Source organism: Ochotona curzoniae, unplaced genomic scaffold (assembly GCF_017591425.1).
Source record: "Ochotona curzoniae isolate NIBS_2020 unplaced genomic scaffold, NIBS_Ocur_1.0 scaffold_3223, whole genome shotgun sequence".
NCBI lineage: Eukaryota > Metazoa > Chordata > Mammalia > Lagomorpha > Ochotonidae > Ochotona > Ochotona curzoniae.
Genome location: NW_024467108.1, coordinates 15,897,800 through 15,913,605, shown reverse-complemented (window position 1 = coordinate 15,913,605; position 15,806 = coordinate 15,897,800). Strand labels below are relative to the sequence as shown.

Below are 15,806 nucleotides of genomic sequence, written 5' to 3'. Positions count from 1 at the left end.
AATAGCAATAGCACTGATATCTTGTCATGGACCTGATATTACATTGAGCTCCTGGGAGAGCCTATTTCATTTTCCATACCACTCTCCAGGATAAATCTATTCATGAGAGGAAGGTAAAGAATGCAATTTCTAAGTAATTTTCCCATTAAGTATCTAGCATAGAGCCCCTTGCATCAGAAGGTCACTTAGACACCAGGTGTCTTCTTGCATTTCCTACCTTTTCATCCATCACAGCTTTATGCAATAATTTACTTCATTATTTTATAACCAAGAAAAATGTGCTGAAGGCACCCTGTATCCAAGTGTTATGCTGCAGTTATGACTTAGTATGTGGGAAATACTTTGAAGAACTGAGAACACCACAAATGTGAAGGATGATTGTTGTGTGTTGCTTCTTCCTGCTGTCATTCCATCTGTTTTTACTGCTCCATCCGTGGTGCCATTACTGAACTCCTCAGAGGTTACTGAGGAAAGCTTGGAGAGAGCAATGAAAGAATATGTCTTTGTGAAAAATTAGTCGGGATTCACACCTGAATATCCAATATCTACATTTATGGTGCTGGATGTACAGAAGATCTTGACATGTTTTTTTTAATAATGACATTAATGTATAAAAACAAATTACAGATATTACATTTTAGTATAATTTTGTAATGTAAGAAAACTTATATGTGTGTTGTGAAAGTGTTTTGTGGAAAATAGTTTCACTTCTGGTAATAGAATTGAAAGAAAAACTGGATAGCCTGAGGAACAGGTGAACTTTATTAGGCTCAATGTTTTTGTGTAAATGTCCAATATAGGACACCACAGAAAAATTACATTTTTCGGTTTTCTTAAATTAGAAAATTTTTAAAAATCTGTAACAAAAATCAAAACTGTCACAGTTCTAATTTAAGGAAACAAGAAATCCGTGACATACTCAGTGTGAAAAGATTTTAAGTACCTGAGGTTAAAAAAACAAAGATTAAACACAAAGGGTAAGACATACTAAAAAATGACCTATCCTGACTGCCCTTTGATTCTGTTCTTTGTGATGGGATTTTCAAATATTTATTGAAAATGGAAAATGATCTCCTATTGTAGCCGAGCAATTTAGGTTCATTGGAAGGATCTGGAATGTCTGTTTATTGAATACCTTTTTTTTTCTCCCCATGCTATACTTTGATTCTCTTTGCTAAGTTTTTTTTTTCCCCCCACATTAAGCCTTTTCTTATTGGTTTTTTTCTGTTAACATCCTACCCTAAGTAAACTCCATATTGCGTTAATTCACATGGGAACTTGGGCTTTCAAGGTAGATGAAGGGACCTGAAGGATGGGGAATTGTGGAATAGGAAAACAGGAAGTGCTGAGAATTCTAATGAGATGATGACATTGGAGTGCTTTTACATCTCATTGATTTTCCTTGGTCAAGTTATTGTTTTAAGTTCATTTTTAAAAAGTTAATGTAAAGCAAGCATGTCATGTGTCTCATAGATAAAATTCTAAGAATTTCCCTGCTTCTGTTCTCTTTCCTTTGGCATGCCTTTTTCTTTTTCTTTTTTTCCTCTTTAATGTTTGCTATAGCATGCTTTCAATTTACTTTATAATTATAAGCTTAATGTATTACCAAACATAGTATTCAACAAGTAAAAAGAAAGTTCCACAGGCCTATAGACAAGGGCTTTAAACAGTAGTCAAATAAATTACTTTGGTCCTTGAGTTTTGTTAATCCTTTTGCTTTAAAAAGTGTGAGTCCCAAACCACATTTGTATAATATGTTGAGTTCTGCAATCAAAAGGTGAGGATTATGTTTTTCTTTTTCTTTCTTCTCAAACTTCAGAATATCCAAAGGGAAAACTGAGCAATGCCATCAGTGTTCTATTCTAATGGATTACAACTTGGAAAACAATGACTCATATTACACCACAAAAATGTAGACTTTCAACATGAATTTTCCACCTCTGCTTAAGAAATGATATTTGCTGTTGGGCATTGTCTGTCTCTGTTCTATTTGTTATATCTCAGGGGATTTTTCTGTGATGGTGGGATTGACTTGGACTGTGTACCCCATCACTTAAATAATTGCTCAGCTATTTGGATATTGTACTTTTTTTTTAAAAATGAAAGCATGAATCAAGTCAAAATATTCAAATAATTATTTTGACAATTCGCATGAATCTACAAGGTTTTGTTTATTTTGGTTTGCTTGAAAAAAGGGATCTTAGACTGTTTTGTTTTAAATCTTGAGTGTGCCATGAAGAAAGAAGAAAATGCATTTTGTTTAAGTCATAGACGTTATATAAATGAAGTTTGTTAAAGTCCTCTATGGCATTTATTGAGACTTGTGTTAAAACCCAGTGTCTCCTATTACCTTTTCTTTGGTGTGAAATAACAATTAGCTAAAATTTCAAATATAGTTATACCTGTGAAAATTCTGGGGTATGGGAAGAATGATATGGTAAAAAGAACAGAGATATTGAAACAAATTCATGTGACTGGAAGTCTCATAACAGATATACCATTAGGTAATTAATTATAAAAACCTTCTGAACCTAAGTTCCCTCCATTTGAAATAGAGAATTATTTTATTAAATTGATAAAAATATTATTATTGAAAATTTAACTAAGATGATAATTAGTTTAACCTATGTTTAGCTTGAAATATTTTTAACCTAATGTCTCTCTCTCTCTTTTTTTTTTTAAGAATTATTTTTATTGGAAAGTCAGGTATACAGAGGAGGACAGACAGAGAGGAAGCGCTTCCTTCCTCTGATTCACTCCCCAAATGGCTGCAGCGGCTGGAGCTGATCCAGTCTGAAGCCAAGAACCTGGAGCTTGGAGACTTTTCTGGGTCTCCCACACAGGTGCAGGGTCCCAAGGCTTTTGGCCGTCCTTGACTGCTTTCCCAGACCACAAGCATGGAGCAGGATAGGAAGCCGGTCCTCTGGGGGTTAGAACTGGTGTCCATATGTGATCCTGGTACATTTAAAATGAGGACTTTAACCATTAGGCTATTGTACTGGGCCAACCTAATGTCTCTCTTATAGGAATTTTTTGGTGAGGGAAAGAATGGAAGGATAAATACCGTGAAGAAGAAGTAAGTAAAAGGTCCCAAAAGTGTTAATTTCCTTCTCTTTAATGACAAGTTATATTCGTATCTTTCAGGAGACATCTTTACCACTGAGAATGTTTCAAAATTGAGATCTACTTGTAAATCCTTGCTAATGGCTTAGAAATATTATCTAATTTCTTAAAAATTAAATAAGTATTTATTTGTTTTTCCCTCTTGATATAGATATGCATGGATAGGGGATTCCATCCTTTTGCTGTTCCTCTCTCATTACCACCACGACCTCCCACTTTCCACTAAGAGGAAGCTAAAGTTAGGAGTGGAAAACAACCAATGAGCTCTGATATGGTATGTGGGCGTCTACATCTATAATGCTAGATCAAATTACCATGTCCTATATGAGTTTTAATGTATGTCCTCATGGGGACTAGTATTATGGTACAGGGCCCTTGAGGCTTGTCAGGTTAGCATCTTATATCAGAGTTCTGGTTTGAGTCCCTGTGGCTATACCTCTAATCCAGTTTCCTGCCAATGCTCCTAGGAAGAGTGAAAGAGCTTCAAGTATGCGGACCCTTGCCCTACATACATGGAAATCCTAAATGGATTTCCAGGCTACCCCAGCCCTGATTATTGTGGCTATATTTTTAAAGATTTGTTTATTTTAAGTTGAAAGACAAAGAGGGAGGAGAGAAAGAGAGAGAGTTATCTCCTATCCACTGATTCACTTTGCAAATAGCTTCAATGGCTATAGCTGGGCTAGTCCAAGACTAGGTGCCTGGAGTTCTCCTTACATCTCCCCATTGCATGCACGGACCCTTAGACCTGGGAGATCTTTTTCTGCTCTCCCAGGCACATTTGCATGACTTGAGAGTGGAGCAGCTGGGAGTCAATCTGGCACCCGTATGGGATGCCAGCCCTGAAGGTAAAGACTTAACCTACTATGCCATAGTACCCACCTCCCACTGTGGCTATTTGGGGAAGTAAACCAGTGAATGGAAAATCTCTTCCTCCTCCCACCTTGTAACTCGTATCCATCCATCTGTCCTTCTATATCTAATCATCTATATCTTTGTCATTATGGATGGTCTGATTAAAATCCTAATTAGGTGAAGAGATGTTGTTACATTTATGGTTTTTTTTTTTACACTTTTTGTATACTGTGTTTTAGATGTTAATTCTTAGTAATGTTGAGAAATTTAAAATGGTTGAAGATGAAGGAAACGAAGCAAGGTTTTGGAATGATTATTTCTGGTGGAGAACTGCTAAGAGGTAACAAAATACTCTGTAACTGCCATCAGATGTGCTACAACCATGTTGTGAGCAGTGGAAGGTGCTCCCTTAGCGTTCAGATACAACCATCATATTCATCCCTGTGCATGGCTATTTCTGTAGAAGGAGGAAGGTGTAGCAATGGTAGAAAGTCGAATGATTGTTGCTCTGGAGACTGTGTTGTTGTGCCCTAGGAAGAAGCGAAGGATAAGGGATTTGCAGATCTAAACAGTAATTTAATAGGTGAATTAGTTTTACAAAAATATTTCCATTCCATCAATGCTTTTAGCCAGTGAGGTCAAATCCTTTTTAGCTTGATATGTTTTTCTTCAGAAATAGTTTGTTGAGGAAATGAAAGTAGTGCTTATTACTGGTTTGGTTCTAGGTACTAGAGAGACGTGACCTTGGTAGAACTCATAGATGTTCCTATGGTATACATTTCCTGTCTTTCTGTTTGGTGACCTGTATGCTGTACAGCATCGACCCCTGATATGCTCATGTGCAAGTTTAAATCCCATTTATGTCGATCTTGAACTTTGCTGGATAGACATGTAATCCAGAAGTGAATTTCTTCTGCCCTCTAGGGATTTAGCACAGGACAGAAAAGGTTGGCAAAACTGAGATAGAAATACCACCTTAAAATATTGTTTTCTTCTCTTTCTGTGATAGCTAAATGCTCTTTTGACTTATATTCTCAAGAAAAAACCTTATTCTTATAGAAAATGGATAAAACTTTTTTTTTTTTTTTACAAAGGTTAGACTAAAGGATAATGGCATATAACTGATAAGAAATATTTGAGTTAAATAAAAGGAAATCTGCATGTAAAGTCAGGATGGACTCTGTATTTTTGGTGGTCTGATTTAGTGTCTTGCAAAAAAAATCCCACTAGATGAATTTTAGTTTTAGAATGAATTCTGAACTCACGGCATTTTTTTGGAGATGCTGTTTGTTTGTTCAAGGGAGGTCAAATTGAGTCAGAAGTTACTTCATAGTTCAAGGTCTCCGGGGCACCATTTGGAATGAATGATAATTTATGATGGCATGAAGGGACATTCATGCGTTTTTGGTTATGTCACAAGAACACAGACTTAGTGCGTTAAGACTTCTTTTAAGGAAGTAATCATGTCAATTATCATCAACTGTTTTCTGATTGCTCATGAGATATTCTTCATTTTGATTTCTTTGTGAAAGCTTATCAAAACAAGTAATCAGTTTCTTAAATCAATTTCTGTGCAGAAATGGCATTTTAAAATTCCCTTTAAAATAGGTTTATTAATGCATTTGAAAGTTAGAATTCAAGACAGAAATTGTATACACACACACACACACAGCAACAGAAGGTGCTGTGTGTGTGTGTGTGTGTGTGTGTGTGTGTGTGTGTGAGTGTGTGTGAAAGAGAGTGCGAGCCAGAGAGAGAGAGAGCTCCACCATCCTTGATTTTACTCCCTAGATGGCCACAAAAGCCAGTGTAATGCCAGCACTGGGCCAGGCTGAAGCCAGGAGCCAGCAGCTTCATCTAGGTCTCCCAGGTAAATGCCAGGAACATAAATGCTGGGGCCATCTTCCACTGCTTTTTCCAGGCCATCAGCAGGGAGCTGGAATAGCTTTGACACTAACTGAGCTCACATGGGATGATGGTATCCTTATGTGATGGCAGGTTTACCTGATGCCATAACACCTGCCCCAATTTTTTTTTTAATTTTAAGAGTAAGCTTGTTCTTTGTTCTTATGAGATCTCCATTTTTTCTAACATCGTTTCTCTGTTATTGTGTTCAATGATACAAAAATAAGCGTTCTAATTAGGACTTTAGGTTTCACTCATAAAATAATTTTGATTTACTTCTGAAGTCACTTTTGATTGACACACAGACAATAAAGTGTACCTACAAGTGCACTGAAAATATGTGTAAACTACTTTATGAGGCTGTCTTTATGTATCTGATTCATAATTACTTTCCTTTGGTTTTCATTGGTCAGAGCTTATTTTCCATGAGTCCTTATTAGGAATAGTTTTCTTTATTAAGACCCTGTATTTTTTTTAGGTCCGCGTGGATAAGCAGTAGCTTGGGTGTTATTCCTTAGCTGTGTTACTGCTGATTAACTTTGTATGGGATAAATGGGGAGAGGGTTGTGGGAGGGGTGCGGGGAATCCCAGTGCCTATAAAACTGTATCACATAATACAATGTTAATAACAATTAAAAAAAAGTAAAAAACAAAACAAAAGAAACATATTTTTACTTTTCTGCCTTGGATAGGTCAGTTAATTTCTCAAGGCTACTATAACAAATGACTACAAACAAGGTAACTTGAAAAAAAAAAACTTTGTATGGGATAAAGTGAATAAATATGTGAACTATTATGACATAAAAAAGTAATCCATGAGAGATATGGGGGGAAAGTGCAAATAAGCAGAAGGAAACATGCACTAAATGTGTCATCACAAATGAAAAAGAGGTGTGTTTGAAGGCTTATAAGAGGGAGGGATGAAATCTGGGCCTTGGAAAGGTGTCACAGACAAAATGGCATTTTTACTCAAGGCAGCATAGAGAACTTGTCTGTTAGCTGTATGAAGTGGGAGAGGTGAAAGAGCATCACCGAAGGAATAGCAATAATTAACTCAGGAATACATCTGGAGCCACACGGAGGCAAGGACCTCATGACACCATCCACTTACCTTGTTTTCATGCTTGTAATATAAATTGGAAAAAGAAAATTTTTGTACATCCCATAAACTACAGGCTAATTATATCTGATTGATATAAAAGATTGAGCAAGTGTAGTGCATCAGACCTCCTCTAAGATAGGACATGCAATAGGTCACAAAACAAGTGTCAACAGTTCGAGAAATTGATATCCTCATAGAATTCAAGCAAATTGAATGCAATAATGCATTAAAAAAGATTACACATCATGACCAAATGGAGTATATTCTACAGATGCAGGGACATTTCAACATACACACATTGACAAATGCAGTTCATCACACTAACAGAAGGATAAACCAAAGCCATTTGATCATTTCAGTAAACACAGAAAAAGCATTTAACAAAATCCCCATTGTTTCAAGATAAAATAAAAAAATAGGTATAGAAGCAATGTACTTAAGCAAAATGAGGGCTGTGTTTGACACATTCTACATCATAGTGAAGGCAAAACAGGTGAGTCTCTCCATTTTCAACACTTTTGCAAATACAATGTTAGAAATTAAAATATTAAGATGAGAAAGAAATAAGGGATATCCAAAAGATAAAAGAAGAAATGAAATTACCTCTGTTTTCAGACAACATGAAAATCAATGAGTATTATATTAGAACTGATTAATTAAGAAATATTATAGCAGGCATCTTATGTGCAAAATCAGTAGTGTCATTTTTATATAGTATTAACCCACCAGAAAGAAACCAAGAAAGAAAACCTATGTAAAATACTCCAGAAGTAGAATATCTAGTAATATATTTTGAATTAAATTTAAGATTTAATTAAATAGAATTAAATTTGAATTAAATTTAAGATTTTGAATTTGAATTAAATTATTGTATGTTGTAGTGTAAATACAACCATAAAACACTTCCAGAGATGCAACGATACACAGTAAAGAAGCAAGGATTTTCTGGGAGGCAAAGAATCCCAAAAGGAATCCCAAAGGAAATGGATGTTTTAACTGATGTTTTTGAAGAACTTGTTGCTCTACTTCATTATAATTGTGAACAAAACTTTTATCTTAAATCCCTTGAGCTAGAATTTTCATCTATGCAAAATGTAAGGTCAAAAGAAATGAGAATTACTGTGCTTCTCCGGAGGCGTAGATAAATAATAAAATCCCATTACCCTCATTTAGAAGTAATTTTGTTTTTTGAGATAAGAAATTTATGTGCAACATTATTTAGATAGTCCTTAAGATATTGTAACTCATGAAGTAGAAATAGCCCAATGGAGCATATAGCTTACATTGTGTCATCCAATAAAAATGACTGCTTTGCTGATAAAAATGACTTAGCATGTTTTCCCTTTGGAAACAATATTCCATCTGCTGACAATAAACCCTGCATAACATGCTTGCTATCTTACCAAGGGTTAGATTGGGAATCCTAAGTGCATGAAGAAACTCAAGATGTAAAGCATGCATTTCTTAGTCAGTATCCTTAAAACAAGATTGCTTCTGCTTACTCCGGGACAAGTGTAAGGATGTGACCTCATGTTTTGTTTGCTTATGATTCACAAAAGGAATAAAAATGCTACTAGACAATAGATGAGAGCTTTGCTTAAAATTTGTTGTCAAAATGCCAAAACACCAGAAAAATTAGTTACATCAATGCTAAAGGAAATGGATTCTTTGAAAACAGGTTGCAGTATGGTTATGATTAGCTTGAAGGATGCATGGCTACTTGGGATGTTGTATTCCATGGAGACTCAGAGAATATTGTTTATTTTAAATGGATAAAATTAATTACTAATAGTTACACATTGCTACCATACTTTTTATACATGAATTTTGTTTATTTATAAACAAATTTTAATTATGCCCTTTATAATGTGATGAATATCCAAAATTGAGCCGAGAATTGGAGGTGGAGTGATCATTTATAGCTAAGTACTTTTCCTCTTCTTCACTGTGTAAGAGATGATAGTTTCTGCATTTAGGGTTCCTCATTTCTCTGCCACAATAAAAAATTAATTTGACTGATTTTTACTGTATTGCTTGTTTTTGTTAATTTTGAAGTTTTTACATCCTGAGATATTCTCATTTGTGCTTGTGTCAGAAAGTCACAAACTCATCTTGCATTTGATTTGTAAGTCCTTAGACATTTAGTTACTTACGTCTGGATAGTTTGAAGTAGACATGATTTATTTTTTTTCCATATGCAAAAATAGTATGGAAATACTTTATTGAAGAGCCTCTTTCCCCCTAATCTGGTTGACATCTTTATCATATAGTTTCATATACGTATAGTTTCATTAGGGATCCGCTATTTGTTCTATTGGCCTCATTTATCTATATTCAAAAACACAATGTAAGTTACTACTAGATCATAAAAAAGTTGTGTCCTGGCTATTCCACTTCCCATCCAGCTCCATATTTGTGCCTTGGGAAAGTAGCGGGGGATGGTCCAAAGCCTTGGGATCATGTACCTCACCTTGGAGACCCAGAAGAAGCTCCTGACTCCAGACTTCGGATCAGCCCAACCCAGTCATTGCAGCCACTTGAGCAGTGAACCAGTGGATGGAAGATCTTTCTTCTGTCTCCTTTCTGTAAATCTGACTTTTCAATAAGAATAAATAAATCTTTTAAAAAAAATATTGTGTAAAGTGGAAAGCAAATCTTTCTTTTTTATGACGTTTTAGTTCCCTTTTGCTGTTTTACATTTCTGGGAACATTTTATAATCAATTTGCCAAATTACCTGAAGAAAATTCTTGACATTTTGGTTAGAATTGCTTTATATTTCAAAATTAATTTTGAGAGATTGGCCTCATTAGAATATTAAATCTTCCTATAGGAAAAAAAAGTTATACCATATATTTGTTCAGGCCATTTCTTTATTTCTTGTTCTTGTTTTTACTTTTATATATAAATCCTATATATCTTTTGTTTGATTTAAAAATAATTTAACATCTTTGTGGCTATTATATAACAAGTCAGCTTTTTCAAATATGTTTAGCCACTGCAGTGTGTTCTCCCTAAAATTTCTATTAATTTTTATAGGGTTTTGGGATTTTCTATGAACTCTGTTTTATCTTTTTGTATTCTGTTTGGGTGAATCAGTGCTATTTCCTATTTTTTATTTTTAATTAGAATTTTCAGTAGTTTTTAAGATTAGTTTATTTTTTTAAGATTTGTTTATTTTTATTGGAAATTCAGATATACAGAGAGGGAAATCTTCTATCTGCTGATTCACTCCCCAACGGGCTGCAATGGCCAGAGCTGAGCTCGTCTGAAGCCAGCAGCCAGGAGCCTCCTCTTGGTCTCCCACGTGGGTGCAGGGTCCCGTGGGTTTGGGCCATCCTTCACTGCTTTCTCAGACTACAGCAGGAAGCTGGATGGAAAGTGGGACTGCTGGGATTAAAGCTGGTGTGCATTGGGATCCCTGTGCATCCAAGGTGAGAACTTTAGCCACTAGGCTGCCATGCTAGACCCTACTTGTTTTTCTAATATTCGATTTTAAGTTTCAAATTTAACAGTTTTTTAAAAAAAATTATTGGAGAGTAGATTTTTGTTCATATCTATGTTAATTGTGCTGTCAGAATGATCGATGTAAGAACCATACTTTAAAATATATTGATACTTGCTTTATGTCCCATTAGAGTGAGATTTTATAACTTGGTCAGGCTTATACAGATACTAAATTACTTGACTGAGTGTCTCATAAAAGACCTGTCTGGCTTTAAATTCTTTACTTTTAATGATTTGGCACCATGAATTAGAATAAATATTTATATCCCATACTGGCCTTTGGGAATAAAAGTTACATTATGAGGCATGAAGTTTCTCAGAATGACATGATGTAAGTAGAGATTTCTTTCAGTATTTTAGTTCTGTATTGCTGTTTTAACATGTTACTGCAAACATAGTGACTGAGGACAACGGTTTGGAGCATGCTTTTGGGCACACTGGATTAAGCTACCACTGGGGATACCCACACTCATATCAGAGTTCCCATTTCCCTTCTCTAAGGCTGAGTCGGCTCTGCCAAGGCACCTGAGCAGCGGCAGATAACATCCCATTGGCTAGAGATCCAGCTGCCCATATGGAAGACATGCATTCCTGGCTTCTGGTTTGACCTGGTTAATCCTGGCAGTTGCCTGCTTTGGAGGATTGACCCAGCAATGGAAGATCTCCCTCTTTCTACCCCTCTCTCGCACTATGTGTCAGTGTGTAGGTGTGAGTGTGGGTATGTAGCTGTCCATAAAAATGGCTCATTCCCCACATGCCTGCCAAAACTAGGATTGGGACAAGACAAAGCTTAGAACCAAGAACTTAGTCTGGATGTTCCATATGGGTGGTAGAGACCTACCCTTTGAGAGCTATTACGTGCTGCCTTTTCTAGGTATATACTAATTAAAAGCTGAATCAGAAATGCAGACATAGGGGCCAGTGTGGTGGTTTACCAAGCTACTCCTCCACCCATGGCAATGGCATCCTGAACAGATACCAGTTCAAATCCAGGCTGCTCAACTTCCAATCCACCTTCCTGCTAATGGTGTGGGAATGCAGTGGAGGGTGACCCAAGCCACTTATATATGAATCCACTTCCAAGGTCATTCACATTATGGAAGAATACTTTTTTTTTTTTTGCAGACAGAAAACTTAAATCTTCATTTTGTTGATGAATGGCAAACAGGGAAAAGCGGGTTAAGCATTCTCCTGCAGCACCGGTGTCCCCTAGGGGTGCTGGTTCTAGTCCTAATGCTCTACTTTCTTTTTTAACTCATATTTTTTTAAATTATATTTTGACAATCTTTGCATAGTTAATTAGGGTAAAAAGGTTCAAAGGCCATAGGAAAGTGGGTAAGACTATTATTTTCATATTGTTTCCTTCATGTTTAAAGGAGGGTATTAAGGGAGAAGGCCCACCCAATTTCCCACCCTCCCCAGGTCCTGGATGTATGGCATGCTCCGAGGTTCTTGCTCAAGTGGTTTTGATAGTTGACCAGATATGAATCGCTGCCAATCTTGCCACTCCAAGCCCTATGAGGTCTTTGAAGAATCCACTGATTGACATAGTCCATCATAGAGTCTCCATTTGCCCCGTATTTCACTGCCAACATATAGCTGGGATGGTTGATTGACCTGTTCTGTCCTCTCTTTTCTTGGTTAGTGTTCTGAGTCCAGCATTTCGATTGGGGAGATCTCCAAGGAAACTTTGTCTGAGGTGTTCTCAGACCAGATTCTTGTATGTACTAGCAGGTACAGGGCCCGGCACAGTCCATCGCCCTGCTAACGCTCTACTTTCAATCCTTCCCCAGGCTACTGTGCCTGGGAAAGTAAAGGAAGATGGCCAAAATGCTTTGGTACTTGCCCCCATGTGAATGACCTGGAAGAAACTCATGACTTGTGGCTTTGGTATGGTGCAACTCTGGCCATTGTGGCCATTTGGGGAAGTGAACTAACAAGTGGAAGATCTTCTTTCTCCTCTCTCTCTGCAATTCTGCCTTTCAAATAAAGTAGTCTTTTTTTTTTTAAGGGAGAATGGTGCTGATAATATCAAATATTTCTTAGAATTACAGAATTGGATTTACTATGTTGAACAAAGTGCACTAAACTGTCAATAAGAAGTGCATTGTTCATATGCTTCCATACAATTCTGAAATTTCTTAAATTAGCTGTAACCAAATGAAAAAATGGTACTGAAAGCATCAACATTCTGAAACATCCCCCAACATAAATGGGTTTTGGTGACAATCCGGGGATTATAATTAATGTATTTTATATTGCATAATAGTGAAAAGAGTAGACATCAAATATTCACCAGCAATAAGTATTTTAGGTGATAGGTATTTTACTAGACTGATGTGGTTATTCTGCAACATATACACATAATCCAATACCATATTGTACCCCCAAATGTATGCAATTTTAAAAAATTCAAATTTTTAAGATGGAAAATACTGTTAAAAGATGTGCAATTGCCAATTCTTATGATGCAAATATAGAAAACAATGGGAACACTTGTAACAGTGGAGTCTCCAAATTTTGGATCAGGAAAGAGCTTCATTGTATAGAGGCTGAGAAGGTTCCATGAAAGAATGCAAGTGAAAAAAAAAACTTTTAAAATTCGTGTAACCTTATCAGTACACAAAGGATATAACATCGCATAGTGTGAAGGTGACTAATATACTGAGACTGTCAGGTTCTCAACACCCCAAAGAATACAGTGAGGACAAAACAGGAAATTGACCTTGCACTGGAAGAATGCACTAAATGATTATAACACCAGTGGGAATGAGAGTGCTAAGCTTTATGGTGGTGTAGAGCAGACAGAAATGATTTTCTTGAGGGCCTTTAAGTGAGAAGAAATGCGTTTATTCAATACTGCTGAGAAAAGATGGCATTTGTCATAATCCTTAAGGAAGAGCAGGGTGAGATCTGCAACATGCTGATGTTAGGATGCTTACAGTTTATTTTGCTTTCTACAGTGTTTTGACTCTTGCCTTATTTGTTCAGCTAGGATTGTGTCTAAGCAGAGCCTCCGCATCTGTTCTTAACCTCAACTGCAGCCTCATCCTTTTGCCCATGTGTCGAACACTCCTGGCTTACTTTCGGGGATCCCAGAAGGTAAGAAAGAAAAATCTAGGTCACAGATTCCAGCACAAAACAATCAAGTGTTAGAATTTACCTGTTCTGCTCAGTTTTGGGGCCTGGATTTTGGCTGGAACAATTGCTTCGAAGCAGTTGTCAAGGTGAGCTTGTTGGACAGTAAGGGAAAAAAGCAGAAGTATCAACAGTGGTTTCAGCTCTGTTCCCTCATTCTGCATACCCAATTGTAAATCCTCACAGTGATTCTGCAGTCAGATGTTATTGCAGTTTTATACTTGAGAAACATGAAACATTGAGTTTGAGAAACAGCCCAAATCACAAGGTCAGTAAATGTCAGAGCTAGGAACGACATTGGTCCTTGAGTTTTTCCCCACTATGACATGCATTATTGGAACTCAACCCAACCTGAATTCCATTGGATCTTCAATTATTCCTGTGTACATTGAAGTGTGTTTATTCTTCACTAATATTAAGGGATATTAAGGCACTGTTGGGTAACACGGATATTTGAAAAGGTTTTCTTAAGCAATTATATGGATTTAAAGTAATATGCTATTATAAGCAATTATAAGGATTTCTATGATGAAAATTTTGTACATATATCTTGTTATATATTGCTTTTACCATGTTCATTTTTTTAAGGTTCCAAGCAGGAGAACCAGAAGATTGCTGGATAAAAGCAGAACATTCCATATAACTTGTGGTGTTACTATCTGCATTTTCTCAGGTTAGCCAAAAATTATGAAATATTTTGTTAGACCAACAAATTTTGCAAGTGTTAAGATGTAATTTTATCATTGTATAAATCATGGGTACCAATTTGATATTTTCTTGTTTTATGCATAAGGTTGTTCCTCTGTGAGTTTAAGGATGATTATGTGTGGGCATGGATGTGTCTTAATGAAGATTGCCTTAAGATATATACAAAATTTGCTTCCCAAGTTGCAAATTACTGTGCCCTAAAAGCACGTAATTTCATTTAGACAAAAAATGAAAGACTCTGAATAAGAGCTTTTAAGTTCTAAGATTAGTAATATGTTATGAATTTAACAGCATGAAAATCAGGATGTGAAATGATCACTTAAAGAGTATAATTCTAGCCACAGTTTTATTTAAAAAATGTTTTTTTGATGTTAACACTTGGGTGAATGAGCAAATGTCAAAATCTGTGAAATTTTATCCTATTTTGTTTCAAGTTAAAGATATGAAGTAATAATATTTATTTTTAGAAGACAAATAAATTTGTAAAAGCTATTTATTTGATGTCACTAAGAGAAAAAGATTGATGTATCTTTTATGCACTGGTTCATTCTCTAAATACCTGCAGCAGTTGGGATTGGATCATGCTGAGGCCAGGGTCCCAGAACTCAGTCTAGGTGTGCCCGTTTGGGTAACATCAGCTCAGTTACTTGAGCCATCCACTGCTGTGTCCTAGGCTGTGCATGAGCAGGAAGCTGCATTGGAAGTGGAGTTGACACTTGAACTCATGGACTCTAACATAGGATTTCATGAATTAGCTACTATGCCACATATCCTTGTTATCAAGAGACATTTTAAAGTAAATTTTTATAGTGAGCACTTTAATTATGCTTTTCAGAATTTTGACAGAGAAAGCAGTTAACGGTAATAAGTACATGGATTTTGCATGAAGATTGCCTATACCATAGAGAACATTTGATATTTGTCCTTTTGGGATGTGCTTATTTTAAACATACTGTGAAATGAAGATACATTGTGATATAAGAATGATGGACTTGTAACTGTTGTTGAAGGACTGTACCGTTGTTATAGGGAAAAATGGGAAATGGAGTGAAAAGGGTGGAAGGGGAAATCCTTGAGCCTAAGAAACCATTTCATGAAAAATAAAAATTTAAAAAATTAGAAAATTAAAAAATTAAACATTTTTAAAAATGATAAAGCCACAAATAAACCTTCTTTAAGGTTTATTAAACCTTAATTAAAAATTTAAAGAACTATATGGACTTTGGATTCAGGTTGCATAGGTTCTGTACCCAGCTTCCTTTCTGCCTCACTATGCTTTGTTGTTTCTCTGACCCTTGGTTTTATGGTTTTGTTTTGTTTCTTTAACTGTGTAACCGATTAGCAGTAGTACTTATGGTTTTAAGGTAAAAATGCATATGAATTGTTAGAGTAGAAATGGTTATATTAATTACCAGTCTGAGGGATTAATTTTCTAGTAGTAAGCACCTAATGTTTTTACCTGGTCATTAT

General features: G+C 35.9%; 1 protein-coding gene across 2 annotated transcripts in view; it reads left to right on the top strand.

Moving 5' to 3' along the window:
• Nucleotides 1-15,806, top strand: part of NOX4 (NADPH oxidase 4) — a 139,016-nt gene that overhangs the window by 14,160 nt on the left and 109,050 nt on the right. For both annotated transcript variants that reach the window (XM_040963985.1, XM_040963984.1), the window contains exons 3-4: nucleotides 13,482-13,592; nucleotides 14,217-14,301. In XM_040963985.1, the coding sequence (XP_040819919.1) occupies nucleotides 13,482-13,592; nucleotides 14,217-14,301 (196 nt within the window). The remainder of the gene's footprint in view (nucleotides 1-13,481; nucleotides 13,593-14,216; nucleotides 14,302-15,806) is intronic.